The sequence below is a fragment of the Rhynchophorus ferrugineus genome, unplaced genomic scaffold, assembly GCF_030347505.1.
Source record: "Rhynchophorus ferrugineus isolate W39M unplaced genomic scaffold, kcgeb_rfMv2 rfM9, whole genome shotgun sequence".
Classification (NCBI taxonomy): Eukaryota; Metazoa; Arthropoda; class Insecta; order Coleoptera; family Curculionidae; genus Rhynchophorus; species Rhynchophorus ferrugineus.
In genome coordinates, this window is record NW_027472588.1 from 421,441 (window position 1) to 437,401 (window position 15,961).

Sequence of the window (15,961 nt, forward strand, 5' to 3'; positions counted from 1 at the left end):
TCATAAAGATATCAAAAGAACGTTTTGAACAGAAATCAATGGCAAAAGTACATGAATTGAACTTGGAATTGTTCCCACATCCACCGTATTCGCCAGATTTGGATCCCAGCGACTACTGGCTGTTCGCATACCTCAAAAAAATGATCACCGGTAAGAAATTTCGCTCAAAGGAAGAGGTTATCGCTGAAACTAATGCCTATTTTGAGGCAAATGATAACTCGTTCTACAAAGGTGGCATTGAAAGGTTAGAGCGGCGCTGGAATGGTTCTGTGGCTTTTGATGGAGATGATGACGAATAAAGCCAATTTTGAACAAAATAAAACACGTTTATAATAACAAATAACTATATTTAAAAGATTGAAACCACTAATAGCCCAACAACATAATTCTAGAATAAAACTATATTCAAACTTAAAACTATAAAACCAAATTCATTTAACTGCGAATATAATTGAAGTGAATAGAAATAGAAGTCAAAGTGACTGGATTAAGCTCTTTTGACCTACGGGGTGCAAATATGGGGTTGTGCTAAAACATCAAATCAACTAGGAATCCAACGCTTTCAAAACAAAGTTCTATGATTAATTATCAATGTTTATCGCTGCGTATACAACGCAGAGTTGCACGATGACTTCAAAATCAAATGGCTGTATGAAGTTTTCCTAGATTTTGCCTTAAAATTGAAAGAACGAAGATTGAAACAAACGAAACCACACAAACTTTAGCTTAAGTCGTTTAATTCGTTACCTTGTTCGTGTTTTGATGCAAGTACAACAGAATAGTAGTAATACATTTATGTGTAAATTGTAAAATGTGTGTAATTGTTTATAATGTAAAAGGAGGAACTAACAATGAAGTTACAAACGTCAGTAAAGAAAATTGGCAAGATCAAACCCCCATCAAAATAAATTACATCCAACATCCAATATTTAAGAATGATGGTGGTCGCGAAGATGCGTTGGAAATCTCATATAATAAAAGAAAAATAAGAACCACATATTAAATATAGAAAAGTGTATTGACTATATGGACGAAATTTCCTCCTGATCGACAATAAAATATTGCTATATAAACAAATCCTCAAGCCTATATGGACATAGAATATTTAGATATGAAGTTGCGTTGATGATCGTACAAAAAGAACAATCTGGACATAATTCAGTGGTTTCAGAGCAAAGTATTGTGGCATTAGCCCACTGGTACTTTAGTCTTAGTGGTCTCCAGACTTATCCAGAACTGTATAATATTATTCGGCGAATAAATATTGTTCAGATTGTAGTTTTGTAGTCATTTTACTGATACATTGTTTAACAAAACGGAATTAAATTCTAAAAGTTGTGCGAAGTCTTGGTTATGCTCTTAGGAAAGCTAAAATATGAAATGAACATGGTGTTTCGCGAAATTATTGAACCACCCAGCTTATGTACGATATTCCACACCCTTCGGGCACATCGGTAAATATTTAATCACGTATTGCAAGTGTGATTCGATTCAAAGAGACGTCTTTGTATCAAGGTTTGTTAATGATCAGTCATCGGTACCACAATGGAAAATATTCATAGGTACTCGACGATTCAGATGGTGTACCGTCTCTTATACCATTGGCAATGGCGGTGACTTCAAAGGACAGGGAGTTTACGAGCAATAAATTAAAAACAATCGAATCATCGCAAATCACAGAATAATAATGTTGGGTTTATTTTATTCTTTATTTTGCATTTGAATAATTTTATATCAAGATATTTAAAAGGCCACAGTATCGAAAATCATGAACACGAAACATTTATTACTGTGTCTTCAGAAGTAGAGGATTTGATGATAGTATGATATTGAACATTTTAGACGAGTTCATGAGTTAAGAACTATATAATAGGACTAAAATTATGCCACACAGTGTTATACAACATGGGGCAAAAGTCCCGTTACCATTTCGATTGTCTATAACTTTGCTCAAAAGATAAGTAAGTTTGTTTTTCATAATAATTTTTAAATTATATCGGGTAAATGGTGACCGCGATCTGCTATGCAACTTTCGGTTCTTTTTAAGGCATTTTTCATAACATCCTGTAACATCTGAGGCTGAATTTCTTCAATTTCGTGACGAATATTGTCTTTAAGATATTGAATCATTTGGGGCTTACTCACGTAAACTTTTGATTTTAAAAAACTCTGCAAGAAATAGTCTGGTGCTGTTAAATCCGGGGGTTTGGCTGGCCATGCTAAATCGCCACTTCGTGCAATTAGTCTTCGTGGAAAAACGTCATTCAGTAATTGACTTGTTGAACGAGCTGTGTGTGCTGTGGCCCCATCTTGCTGAAACCACATGTCCTCTAGTCCTTGCTCTTCTATTTCAGGCACATTTGAATCATGTCTTGGTACCATTCAGCAGTAACAGTAACTGCAACATCTTGGTCATTTTCAAAAAAATAGGGACCAATAATGTTTCCAACATGTATACTACACCATACGGTTGTTTTTAGTGGATGCAATGATGTTTCATGAATTAATTGAGGATTCTGTGTTCCCCAAAAGCCGACTGTTCTATTTATTGGCGTGACCACTGAGAAGAAAATGCCCTCATCGTTCTTATCAATTTAGATGAACAATCTTCGTTTTCGCCAGACAGCCTTAGGATTGCATTACTGTACTCGTTGATCAGGATCTCTCGGTAGCAATTTTTCGACTGATTGAAATTTCTACGGGAACTGGAGACTCTGCAACACTGTCGCGCACATTTTCAGCGTTACGGGACGTCTTTCAGAACGAGGCCTGTTTGCTGTCGTACCGTAGTGTCGAAAATTTGTATCTAAACGATAAATTGTGGTTTTGTGAGGCATTGGACGATTAGGATATTTTTGACGCAATTTCCGGTGAGTGGCAATAATGTAACGATTATTTTCAATAAATATTGACACTATTTCTGCTCGTTCTTGTGGCGTATATTTATCCATAATAAAATTTTGACGTCTACACAACACAATGGTGAGTTAAACGTCACATAACCAAGATGGCACGCAATCAAAATGGTAGCGGGACTTTCGTCCCACCTATTATATAAAAAATTAAAGATAGTTCTCAAACATTTTAAAAACCTTTTAATTATTTATACTAAACCATTAATATTGGTATTAATTTTAATGGTTTAGTGCATTTGGTTATTAATTTTAAATGTATGGTTGCTATATTTTGAATTTTTGGCCAACATTTTTATGTTTTTGTTTTATTTTAAAAATATCGATTGATCTTTCGTAAAATATCCGTATTTTTCCTGGTTGTTGAAAAAATCATCATCCTAATAGCTGATATATCATCGATTATAAAATCATTGTAGACTGTCCTCGTACGTATTTCTTATTTTTTGCCACTGACTTTCCAGCGTCTGACAAAAAGGCATGAGATGACGGCGACGGTCCTGCAGATCCTCCCGACATGACGGCAGCGACTTTGCCGTCGAAAGCCGCTGTCGGATTTTTGTTTATCCCCCTCTCCCTCTACCTCGCCGAAGTGGCCTATTTTTAGATTTTTAATTTGTCCGGATGAATTTTTCGTCTACAGCACGCAACAGCGACCTTGCCATTTTTTTTGTGGGTATTATTCAATTTGTTTTCTGTTTCTCTTCAGTCAAAAGCCTCCGCTTGATTCTGATTTAATTTTTTTTGTAAATTTTCTTGGCATGGACTTGGCATGTTTTCGTGGATTAGTTTTAATGGAAATGTTTATAGGAACCGTAAAATATTTAGCCTTGTTTTACGGTGTCAGGACCGATTACTTCACTTGAGAAACTCAGGACTATTGTCCTTTTCTGAGAATTTGCGATTCCTTACCCAATCTTCACATATCTTTTGGTCAAAATTTCGCTATATTTATAGATAATTAGTTTTAATGAAAATTTTTATAGGAAATGTAAAGGATTTGTCCAATTTATCATTTATAATTATATTTTATATTTTATTCGAGGCCTTACCCAATATTCAGATGCGTTTTGGTCACTCAACTTTCGCTATATTGGTAGCTAAGCAAGGGGGTTTAGGATTATATGACGAGAAGTGTAAAAAACCTTTCTTTATTATGAATAACTTTATATAACTATCTATCTATTTTTCTATATTTATTTCTGGTACTAAGATACAACAATAAAAATCATCATTTTTTTCATAGATAAATTTAAGATATTTTTAAACTATGTTTGGAATATTTCATACAATTTCTCATATGTACTGATATTCTCATCGATATGTCTCTGTTTAAACCATTTTATTCATTTTCTATAGATTAATCTGTGGTAATATGGTAGAAGTTATCTAATGTAGGTTATATAGTGTAGTATAAGAGCTATCATTTAAGTGGTCAGACAACTCATCTCCCGACCAAGAATATCGTATGTTCGAATACCGTTCTAGATATGTAGGTTTATAATTAACAGATAATTATAGAGTAGACAATTTGATACGGAATAATCACTTGCGTCAGTAAACATGTCATTTGAGATATTGTTCATTTTGGTTGGCTTCACGATTTGAGATTGCAATTGTGGTTGGAGCCTACGTCAAGCTGCTTATCCTATTGCAAAAAAGAGCAGTAGGTTGATGAATTAACTGCAATATGTAAATATGTTTTGCAAAGCGTGAATCTTTCCTAACTGGAATAGTGTATGGCTAGAGGGTTTTGAATACCTTCGAAGGCATTCGAAGAAAAGAAATACTGCGTTGCAATATTCCTGAACGTCTCCAAACTGCTGAAATCATATCTTCTTGAAAGAAAATTTAAAGTTTGGTATGAAGATATTACAGCTACCGGACAACACGCAGGAAATCAGAAGATTGAAGCGAACCAAACCACACGAACTTGTATAGTGTACAAGTGTATTCTTATGTTTAGCTTAAATAGTTCAGTTTTATTTTTGGGGAAATAAAATTTAATTTAGGACATATTGATGTATTAATCTCGTGCTCGCCTTGCCAAGAAATACTTCAAGTAATTGTAGAAACATTACCAATCCAATGTTAACCTGTCATTGTAATTAATTTTATTCCAGTTAATTGAATGAATTTGAAAATTCCAATAATCAATCCACTGTGAGACCACTTCAACACATCAATATTTTTTAAATCATCATTGGCATTTTTTAGAAGTCACTTATTTCATGTAATATTTACTTTCAGAAATACCTACACAAAGGGTAATAGTATCAATAATCATGTTTGTTTTTATTGGTTATTTTGACGTAACTTATAATTAATCATTATTCCAGAAATTTAATATTTATACACAAGCAGGAAAAATTACCATATTCTGGTTTTTCCCTATCCAATGTCTGTAATGTTAAAACAACACTATCATGGGAAATGTTAGTCAGCTGGCGTTGCTTTTCGCTATCGAAACACCAAATATTTACGATAAATACGCGTTATTAGCAATCAATAATGGGTCAATTGTTGTGAGGAAGAAAGAAAATGATTGACGAACAGACGCAAAGTATTTGTTGGTCAATACATCTGCGTCGGGGTATACAATCGCATTAATTATTATGTAACAGTGGGAATGACTCAGACTCTGCACAGGTGTCTTGAGAGCGTGCGAGACGAAAAAGGTCAAGAAACAACACTTGGCAGGCTTAGTTTCTATTTTTAAGTGGCTCTTCTGGGTGGATTATATATTAGTCATCTACTTCCAATAATATATGATTCGATATTTTATTTATATGCCTCGCATTTTTATATAGGGGAGTCGGTCGAGGAGAAAAATATTGATATTTTAACAAATATCGATACTAAACCACGGCATTTTCATTTGATGTCTAGAGAAAACCCAAAACAAAAGTTCGATACTCTTCTTCGAAAACCCTAGGTTTTTAATATCGATGTTTTACTTTGCAATGAAAAGTTCGATGCTTTCATTTATAATTATCGATGTTTCTTATAATTGAAAGGTATCGATATATCGGATATATATTTGACTAGATATCGAAATAAAAAATTCGATATTAACTCAAAAAATATCGATATAACGCATCCTTAGTTTTTCACGCCAAATAACCGTATAGTTTAATGTTATTTATATACTAAGCTTACTCAATAATGAGGAATTTATTTAGTGCCCTAGTGGTAGAACACAATTACTCTGTACATATAATGTACCAGAAAGGGAATTTTTTCCATGGTTACATTTGCTAATGATAATCAACGACGATCTTGGATACAATAACGAAGAAACAACCAGACAATTTGGCGTTTTTTTAGATTAAAAAATCATTAGTAAATTAATCAAAATTGACACACACAAATTTTAAAAATAAGAGGATCATGCTACAATGTGTCTTCATTAACGGCATACAATTCTCATGTGCCAATACAGCCAAACTCTATACTTAATAAATAATACTCAGTAAATAATAACTCAATAATACTAAATCGAAAACTGTTATTTTATATAGAGACAACAATAGAACAGTTAGGTTAGATTGTTCAACACTTCTTCACATTGATACATCGCATTTTCACTATAGATATCTGATGGGTGTTATGAGAATGGAAATCATTATTGTTCTTGAATTATTATGGATAACCGTTGGTCAATTGGTCAAGTCAAGTCTCCGGCTTGACACATAGATGGCGCTACTAGAATTAAATCCATATGTTTTTTAGTTAGCCCTAACCCTCAAAAGATGCGTGTATAAATTTGGCAGCTGTCGGATCATTAGTTTGTGAGTTATAGCATTTTGAGTGAAGCAACTTTTGTTATTGTAAAAAAAATGGATAAAAAGGAATTTCGCGTGTTAATAAAATATTGCTTTTTGAAGGGAAAAATACAGTTGAAGCAAAAACTTGTCTTGATGCCGAGTTTCCGGATACTGCCTCGGGAAAATCAACCATCAATGATTGGTATACTAAGTTCAGACGTGGTGAAATGACCACCGAAGACGGTGAATGCAGTGGACGCCCAAAAGAGGTTGTTATCGACGAAAACATTTAAAAAATCCACAAAATTATTTTGAATGACCGTAAATTAATTCACGAATATTTGGGAATGAGAAAGCTCTGTGCAAAATGGGCGCCGCGCGAACTCACTTTTGACCAAAAACAATGACGAGTTGATAATTTGGAGCAATGTTTGGAGATGAAAAAACGTAATAAACCCGAGTTTTGCGTCGATATGTAGCAATGGATGAAACATGGCTCCATCATTTCATTCCGAATTCCAATCGACTGTCATCCAAGTGGACTACACATGATGAACCTGCTCCGAAGAACGGCCACATTTGAATAAAAAGAAAGTGCTGCTTAACCAAGACAATGCACCATGTCATAAGTTAGTGAAAACGACGGCAAAAATCCATGAATTGGGCTTCGAATTGCTTCCTCATCCCTTGTATTCTCCAGATCTGGCGCCCAGCGACTATTTCCTGTTCACAGTTCTCAATGCTCGCTGGGCAGAAATTTTCGTCGAATGAATCCATTTTGAAGCAAGGAACAAATAGTACTACAAAAATGGTATCGAAACGTTTGAGGGTCACTATAATCAGTGTATCACCCTTGAAGGGAATTATGTTGAATAAAAAAACTAACTTTGCCAAAAAAAATTGTTTTACTATGGTAGGCCGGGGACTTTTCAATTGACCTGTTATTAGTAGTGGTACTAACATTACCACCGAAGCCAAGTCCTATCTGATTTTTATATGGATATTATTTGTGTCAAATTTGCACTTACCTTGACACCCAGTGTTGGAGAACCCCCAGTGTAGGTTCTGACAGGCATCGCATCGGAAACCGTCAACTCCAGGCATGCACTCGCATATTCCCGTATGGGCGTCGCAGAGATCCGACGTGGAACCGACGGGATTGCAGGAACACGGCGTACAAAGAGCGGTGATATTTCCGTAACCCACCTGAAAGTCAATTGTTGATGTCAGAATGTTGATCCGGGCTTGGGATTTGATTTGGCACCTCGCATTTGTCGCAGGTCCTGCCTACGAAACGCTCTTTGCATGAACACTGGCCGGTTTGTTGGTCGCACTGCTTCGAGAGAGAACCGATGGGGTCGCACTCGCAGGATTTGCAGTTTGGTACGGTGGGATCTCCATAGTGATCGGCTTTGCATTTTTCACATTTCCAACCTGGGAAGGAGATAGAGAAAAGATAGAGGAGAGTTGGTTTAAGTTTAGTATGGTTGCACATCTCGTAACTCTTCATCATCTCTTAATGGAATTAAGATTGATTCGAGCCATTTTCATTTTTACTCCAAAACATACAATCAAGAGAAAAAACAATATTTCAATTAAATCAATACATCATCCTCCCTATATATGAAACATAACTAAAAATTGTAGGTACCTTCAGTATTTCCTTTACATGACAAGCATTGGCCCGTGATTCTGTGACAAGGTCCACCGTTACAGTCACAGGGTTGACATTTATTCCCGATTTCCATGGGACTTCCAAAAAATCCATCATCACAACTGGAAGATAATGACCATCAGCTGGTTATAATGCAAGAATTCAGTGTATTACTACTCACACTTCGCAGTGATCACCAGTATAACCTTTGGGACATTGGGTACACACATAACCGCCTTCATTATCTAAATTGTAGTTATCCAACTGACAACTTGGACTGAAATTGTTACTGTCCTCCAGTAAGGGACAGGCGCATCTTATACAATCCTGCGAGGTCCCTCGCAGTGGATTCCCGTAATATCCCACCGCACATCTCTCACATTGCTCTCCAACAGTGTTATGCTCACACGTACATTCACCTAAAGAATTTACTCATTTATGTATCGATTAATAACGATAATAAACCATTATGTACCTGTGTCAGGATTGCAGGTTTGGGAATGACCGTTACAGTCACATTTTCCACAATAATCCTGCTCCTGTCCTTCGGTGTTATTGGTGATGATCCTCACGTGACCATAAGAACAGCTCTCGCATGATAATCCCGTATATCCCGAAGGACAGGAACACCTCTCTATGCTTCCTCGTTCGTAATTTGGATCGTCGGTACCATAAGACATCACGGCTTTCTCCAGAAGGGCTTCGATTTGGTCGGTGTGAAATGTTCCTGTCAGAAATGCGAGTAGTTTATAGTGGAAAAATTTTTGACAGTCCGAAGACGACTTATATATAACATAGTAGCTGACCCGGCGGACTTCGTACTGCTTCAATTGATAAATAAAAGACCTAAGAATCCGTAATTAACAAAAAAAATGCTCGGTATGAATGAATTTTTATTATTTTCGATTAATTACACATGATGTTTCATACTTAAAAACAGAGTTTTCCTGAAATACTGGCTATTTATAATGTTTTATTTAGATATGTACTCACACACACAGTTATAATACATTTGTTAATCGATTTAAAGCTTTCTGATAAACTACTTTTTTTTTGGTTTGTGGTGCGTAAATAAACAAAGATAATGGTTTTCCGACGCGCGAACAGGTATAATTGTCTATGCGCGAAACAGGGAAACTCCAAGTTGATTCCGCAAACTTCCAACAACTGGCCTTGATATTTATTTATGGTCATCGCAAAGGCCAGACGTACTGGAAATTCTAAACTCATATATATTATGAATTTTAATAATTTAATAATAATATTTGGTTTCTATATCAAATAAAGTATACATAAATGTTTTTAAAGATTTATAAGTGATTTATAAGTGATGTTAATTCATTATATTCTATTCTATTATATTCATTATTCATTTAAACACTTTTTATGAAAAATAAACATAAATCAATAATTGTAACAGCGTGAATATGATTTTTATCAGGGATTATGAATTATATTGTCAGGAATCTTCTATTTCAAAGTTATCTTCTATCACCGGACTGGTTGCTGCATGAAGCATATGAATCACATTACTAAAAAAGAATATTTTGTGCGAATAGAGATCAGTAAAGCTTAAAAATGCTGATTTGGAGACATGATTAAACAAGATTCATGTCAATTTCAGTTATAATAGTGATTAAAAAGCTTTAATAGGATGTTCTACCCCATACGCCATATTTATCAGACATTGCTCCTATTGATTACCAGTTATTCTGTACAAATACACCACTTTTTTCAAATATAAGCCTGAATGGGTTGATTCTTGAATGTAAAAGATTATTTTTTTTACTAAGAACTGGTATACTGCTTAAATTATTGGAAAAATTTCTCTAATTTAACAATTTCACTGAATAGAACTAACACAACTCTTAAAACATTTTCTTTTTTTAATATTAGGCCAATAAATAAAATAAAAAGAGTTAATAAAAAGTTACTTTTTAATTTTAATTATAATGTTGACATTTTGGTGAATGTACTGTGTTTAATGACATACCTCTAAGCAGAACATGTTTAATGTCCACCAAAATTTCCATGAACTCCTGTCGCGTTACCGGACCCTTGTTGTATTCGTTCCTTTCCATTCTGGTGGTGATATCGTCTAGTTCTTTCGGTATTTTGTACCAGTGCCTTTCCTCCAAGGGTAACTCGAATGACATGGTCTGGGAACCATAAGTGTCGTCTCCGTATCCGATTTTCAGACCGTTTTTTCCTACCAGCACCATGGTGGGTCCAATGGTGGGTTCCCCGCTGGTATCTCCTCGCATCACCACCCACTGTACCTCGAAAAAGAACTTGGAACCGTAAGCTTCGAGCTTGTTGCCCAGGTAATCTTGCGGAGCCAACCAGTAGAGATTCTCGATGCCAGGAAGTCCGTAGTTGCCCACGGAGAAGACGCTGGAGGAACTGGTTACCGGGGTGATGAAATTCTTCATGGCTAAATCAGTAATGAGCCAGCCAGTGAGGGTGAAAACCTATTGGGATGGATAAAATTTACCACCAGTTTAAAATACTTCAATAAAAGTGAATAAATGCTTACCGCTTTGGGCTGAATGTGGGCCAGCTCACAAACGGTTGTCACGCCGGAACAGAAACAGGCAAGACATCCATCAGGATTGTCGAAATTCAACGAAAAATAGCCTGGTTTACATTGGTCGCAATATTTTCCTTGCACGTGTGGCTGTAATCATTCAAATTTCGGTAAAATTACTATAACGACTAATGGATGGACTTTACCTTGCAGGTACAGGTGGTTGTACAAACTTCTGGATCAACGACGCCCTTGGGATCGCAAGGACAAGGCTCACAAGCGGGATAACCTTTAAAGCCTGGTGCACACGCATCACATTTTGGTCCTGTATATCCTAGTTTGCATTTGCATTGTCCTGCCATGGCTCCATACTAGAAGAAAAATGTTTCTTTGGTATAGTTATTGAAATAAGAGTTTAATTAGTCTCAAAAATAGATTGTTGATAATAATGGTAATGCCTATATATCAATATTGGACAAAAGCTCATTAGTGCATAAATAACTTGTAGATGAGCCAATTAACGAAGAGAGGTGATTTAAAAATTATTCACAATTCAGGAAAAAGGCTTCAATCAAAATATAGCAAATTAAAAAATCTATAAATGTTAATGAAGATAAAAATTACCGATAATGACTCATTATACCGATGAATTCAACATCAAAAAATCACATTAGATTAGTCTTCTAGATTTTATTCTATATAATTCAGGAAGACAAACAATGATATTTGATATTTATAGAAAAAAACACGCAGATTACACGAACATTGTCCATATTACACAATAATATTTTAGTTTCGAGACCATAAACTGTTATTATTATAATTAGAAACAAATATAGGGCGATATTGAAGAAATTGAAGATGAGCCAAGAATAATAAATATGATAAATTACGAGTTGGTGACGATGAACATTCTTGTGATTTGAAAGATATGCAGAATAAAGGGAAATGGCTTTATTGCAAATTGACTTAAGATATTGTAAATTAAAATATTCCAATTGTGATAACACAGAATATCTACAATGGAAATTCAATATAAAAAATTATGGACGATTGTTTGAACCGACATGATACACGAACGTTAACAATTTCATAAAATAAGGCCGAACTAATTAAATTTATGAAACAATTTTGTTTCAGTCCGGAGTTCCTGAACTGTTACATGATTGGAAACAAAATATGGGACGCAATAAGTTCCAAAAAACCATCTTGGTTTGGGGGAAATTCAAAAGCATGTGAATAGTCTTGCAGAATCATCGATACGCACATAATGACGTACACGCTCATCAAAAATAAAGAAACCCCCGACTCTATAAAAGAGTTTTCTGTACCTGTTCGCAAGGATCGCTGAGGTCTGTACCGAATTCGTCACAATTGCAAGCCTGGCAAGGCTCTGGATCGTTGGGTAAGATTCCTGGAAGGCGGTAGTAACCTATGAGACATTTTTCGCAGTTTATTCCAGTGGTGTAGTCCTGAAATCATATGCGTGTATAAGTTTTTTTGATTGCGAGTTATAGTGATTGTTGAATGCTGATATTTCTTACCGTGCAGTTGTCACAAACGCCGCCTCCTAGATAACGACCTTGCGTATCAATGCTGCGTCCTTCCTTGTCAACATCCTCGTCATAGTGACAGCTACTCGCGTGTTCGTGACAGTTGCATGGCTGACAAGCCCGAGACTCGTGCGGTGTTCCGGGTAGCCATCGGTGCTGATTGAAGAGAGGACAGCATCGATCGCAGTTCGGGCCGCAGGTATGACGTTGACAGACACACTCCAGGTTCTGAAAATGTCAGCTTTTTACTACGGAATACCATTTATTTTCATTTCAAATGGTCAAAGGTTGCTTTGTTGAGAATGTGATACTGTTGACCGCGTTGGTCCAGTGCAGCTACAAACCCTCTTTTACGTAATATTTCCAAATCCATTTATCTAAAATTTACAGCATTTTCATTCCACGGAACATAATATTGTTTTTCAATTTTTACGAAATATTATCGATAACATTCGACAGTTCTCGATGATACACGAATATTAACGACTTTATCTAAAAGTAGTCGAACTGATTTTATCCTATGGAACATAATATTGTTTTAGTTTGGATCTAGTGGGCTCCTGAATCAATCAATCTCAACTGATGTAGTTCAACTGATTTTAGCTTTACTTTAATTGTTATATGGAGTGTCCAAAAATGTAGGCGATATTTAAATTAAATATAAAGACTTTTAGATATGATGAATGCATTTAATTTTGATGAATGAATTTTAGATTGATTGAATTGAAATGAATATCTGTGCTATACCTGGCTTCAGCTCTTGTATCAACTGGACTTGAAAAATTGTTAGTGATCGATACTGGTTGATCTAATCGTCTTTTCACAGTTGATGCAGTCTGACTATGACTGCCGAACTCTTTTTGTTGTTAATATTTCATATAACAGAACTCTAGAATATCCTGTTTAATTTGAATATATTAACGCAAAAATATTTTTTGTTATAAATATATTTTTCATTTCAATGGCGTACAAATAAAATAAAAAACTGAAAAATATCGTTGCCGTGCAACTGATTCGTTGGATCTTTTCGTAGCCATTATCTACATATGAGCTGAAGGCTTTCAGGCCTCGCCATCGTCTCGGACTTTAAAGAAAAGAATGTCAAGAGATTCCCACATAATTGATGCCGAATATGTACGAACGCGTACCCAACCAGCCAAAGTACGTATAAGGCCTACGCCATCCATCGGAGCTTTTTCTTCTTCTTCTTCGTCTTCTTCTCTTTACTGTTCGGACTTTTTCTCGTCGATTTTCAGTTGTTAACGTTTATTTCTGATCGAAGCCGACCGTATACGGGCTGCAAACGACTGAGCTCTAGCATGCTATCGCGAATTCTCGTCTTCCGTGAATAGCTGATGAACGACCGTAGGTGTAAGTGTTATATTGTTTCCTAACGGAATGCATTTGTATCTCATTAATTAAGCAAACATTCCTGCAGCTACGGTATACTAGAAACGGGGAAGGGGAAGGTTATTCTTGCTATACAATATATAATTCTAGTCGTTATAAAAGTTACAATGAACGTATTAAGTTATATCGAGTCCTGTAAAGCAAAAATACATAAATAAACTTCAAACTTTGACTTCCCCACAATCTATAATTGTTCTAATAATTATTTCTCAATAAATTAAATGATACATGATCTGGACAATAAAGTGTACTCACTCCACTGGCCACATTGTGCCTGCAATCTTCCGCGTGTCCATTGCAAACGCACTGGCCACCGATAACGATGTCTCGCAGGGAGTAAAACATCTTCTTGTCCTTCCTGTGATCGTTACTGACCCACCGTGGCAAAGGTTCCGCTTTAGCCCGGAGCCCCATGAATCGGAAGCGGACAAATCGTGCCGCTACGAAGCGGTGCCAATCCGCCACCGACTCGTTGACACCAGATCGTCCTTGTATCAACGATACGTGAACCTGTGAAGAAAATCAAGTCAATTAGTATAATTGTTATGATATATTTCCGAATAGTATCGAAAATATTCGATATTACACGAAGTTAATCGATAACTATCGAGAGTTCGCGATGTTGTAGACGATTGTATTTAAGAGTAACCGAACTGATTTTATCCTATGGAGCATGACGTTGTATTAATTTGAGTATAACGAGCTCTTGAGTTCAATTTATTTATATATTGAGAATTTTTACGTGACATTTCGGAAAATTATCCAAGGTAATCGAGAGTTTCCAACAATTCATAAAGATAATCGACAAACTTCGACAGCTCTCGATGAAATTGTTCTTATTTCATCCTATGGAACATTATGTTGTTTTAAGTATAAGTTACATAATAAGTTCTTGAGCTAGTCGATTTAAAAGGTGAATACCATAGGTCTACTTGTTTTTTATAACATTATAGATTGTTTATCATTTATTGGTGGTCTTCAGAACTCAGCCACTTTCTTGTATGAATAAAACTCACATATCAGGCGCATTATAATCTGGCTTCATACAACAGGTAACTTTTCCTAATTTTACTTTATTTACTTTATCTTAAAATTGGGATTAATCATTAGCTATTATTTCATTAAACCTAAAGGCGCAAAATTACTTTCTTGCAAACATGCTACACTGATTTATTACCATGCGATTTCTTAATATTCCTAATTTGTAACGAACCAACTACATTGCCTTTTAATTACATGTCAATATTTGACAAACACCCCACAAAATAAACGATTAATGCACTTGATTACATTCCAAATTATGTTTTACTTCCCATCAACAGCATGCCGAGATAAGAATCGCAATTTAAATATGTATAAGGTGTTGATTTATGATATGGTATTACTTTTAATAAATACACGGTTTCTTGAAAATATTTGATGAACCTGTTAGATGAAGTTATTTATATTATTGCTTAGAATTTTTTGTTAGATTTGATGTTTCTAGTATAGTAGGTTGGTACAGAATTCTTTATAATTATAAGATAAACTGTCGATAAAAATAATTTTTTACCCCTTGGTTAAAGATATGTCTTAAGATATATGTATTTTGGTGCGAAAACATGAAAATATATGTTAAAGTTATTTAGAATCTATAGTTTGCAAGTTATTTGATATAAATAGAAATCCACCAATTGTTTTGAAAATACACTTTTCTTTGTGTAATATCAAAACTAAACGTAGCGTAAATTATTAATCTATCATTCGATTGAACGTAAAATTTACTATAAACTCTATTATTTCCACTACTCTGCTATTATTTGAATGGGAATAATAGCAAGAATATTGAAAATGGCAAGAAATCGCAAATTTTCACGACTATATATATGGAAAAAGTGCAGATTTTTTTTATCTCTCAGATTAAGATAAAATCCTCAAAATATATGTATTTTGGGGTGGAAGAAACGAAAATCCATATTAAATTACTATGGCTTTAATAGTTTTTAAGATATTTGAGTTAAATAGATATTCAATAATTTCTTGAAAATGTACTTTTCATTGTATAACTTAAAAACTAAAGGGCGTACACAAATTATTATTCTACCATTCGATTGAGCGTAAAATTCTCTATGAACTCTGTTATTTCCAGTAGTCTACGA

At 35.0% G+C, this 15,961-nt stretch overlaps 1 protein-coding gene across 2 annotated transcripts in view; it reads right to left on the minus strand.

The window, feature by feature from the left end:
* The window catches only part of wb (wing blister), a 173,667-nt gene that overhangs the window by 89,595 nt on the left and 68,111 nt on the right, over positions 1–15,961 (minus strand). For both annotated transcript variants that reach the window (XM_076413869.1, XM_076413868.1), the window contains exons 4-14: positions 14,079–14,333; positions 12,405–12,641; positions 12,192–12,332; positions 11,067–11,231; positions 10,870–11,010; positions 10,327–10,804; positions 8,809–9,060; positions 8,515–8,752; positions 8,331–8,455; positions 7,944–8,113; positions 7,708–7,885 (exon numbers count right to left, since the gene is read on the minus strand). In XM_076413869.1, the coding sequence (XP_076269984.1) occupies positions 7,708–7,885; positions 7,944–8,113; positions 8,331–8,455; positions 8,515–8,752; positions 8,809–9,060; positions 10,327–10,804; positions 10,870–11,010; positions 11,067–11,231; positions 12,192–12,332; positions 12,405–12,641; positions 14,079–14,333 (2,380 nt within the window). The remainder of the gene's footprint in view (positions 1–7,707; positions 7,886–7,943; positions 8,114–8,330; positions 8,456–8,514; positions 8,753–8,808; positions 9,061–10,326; positions 10,805–10,869; positions 11,011–11,066; positions 11,232–12,191; positions 12,333–12,404; positions 12,642–14,078; positions 14,334–15,961) is intronic.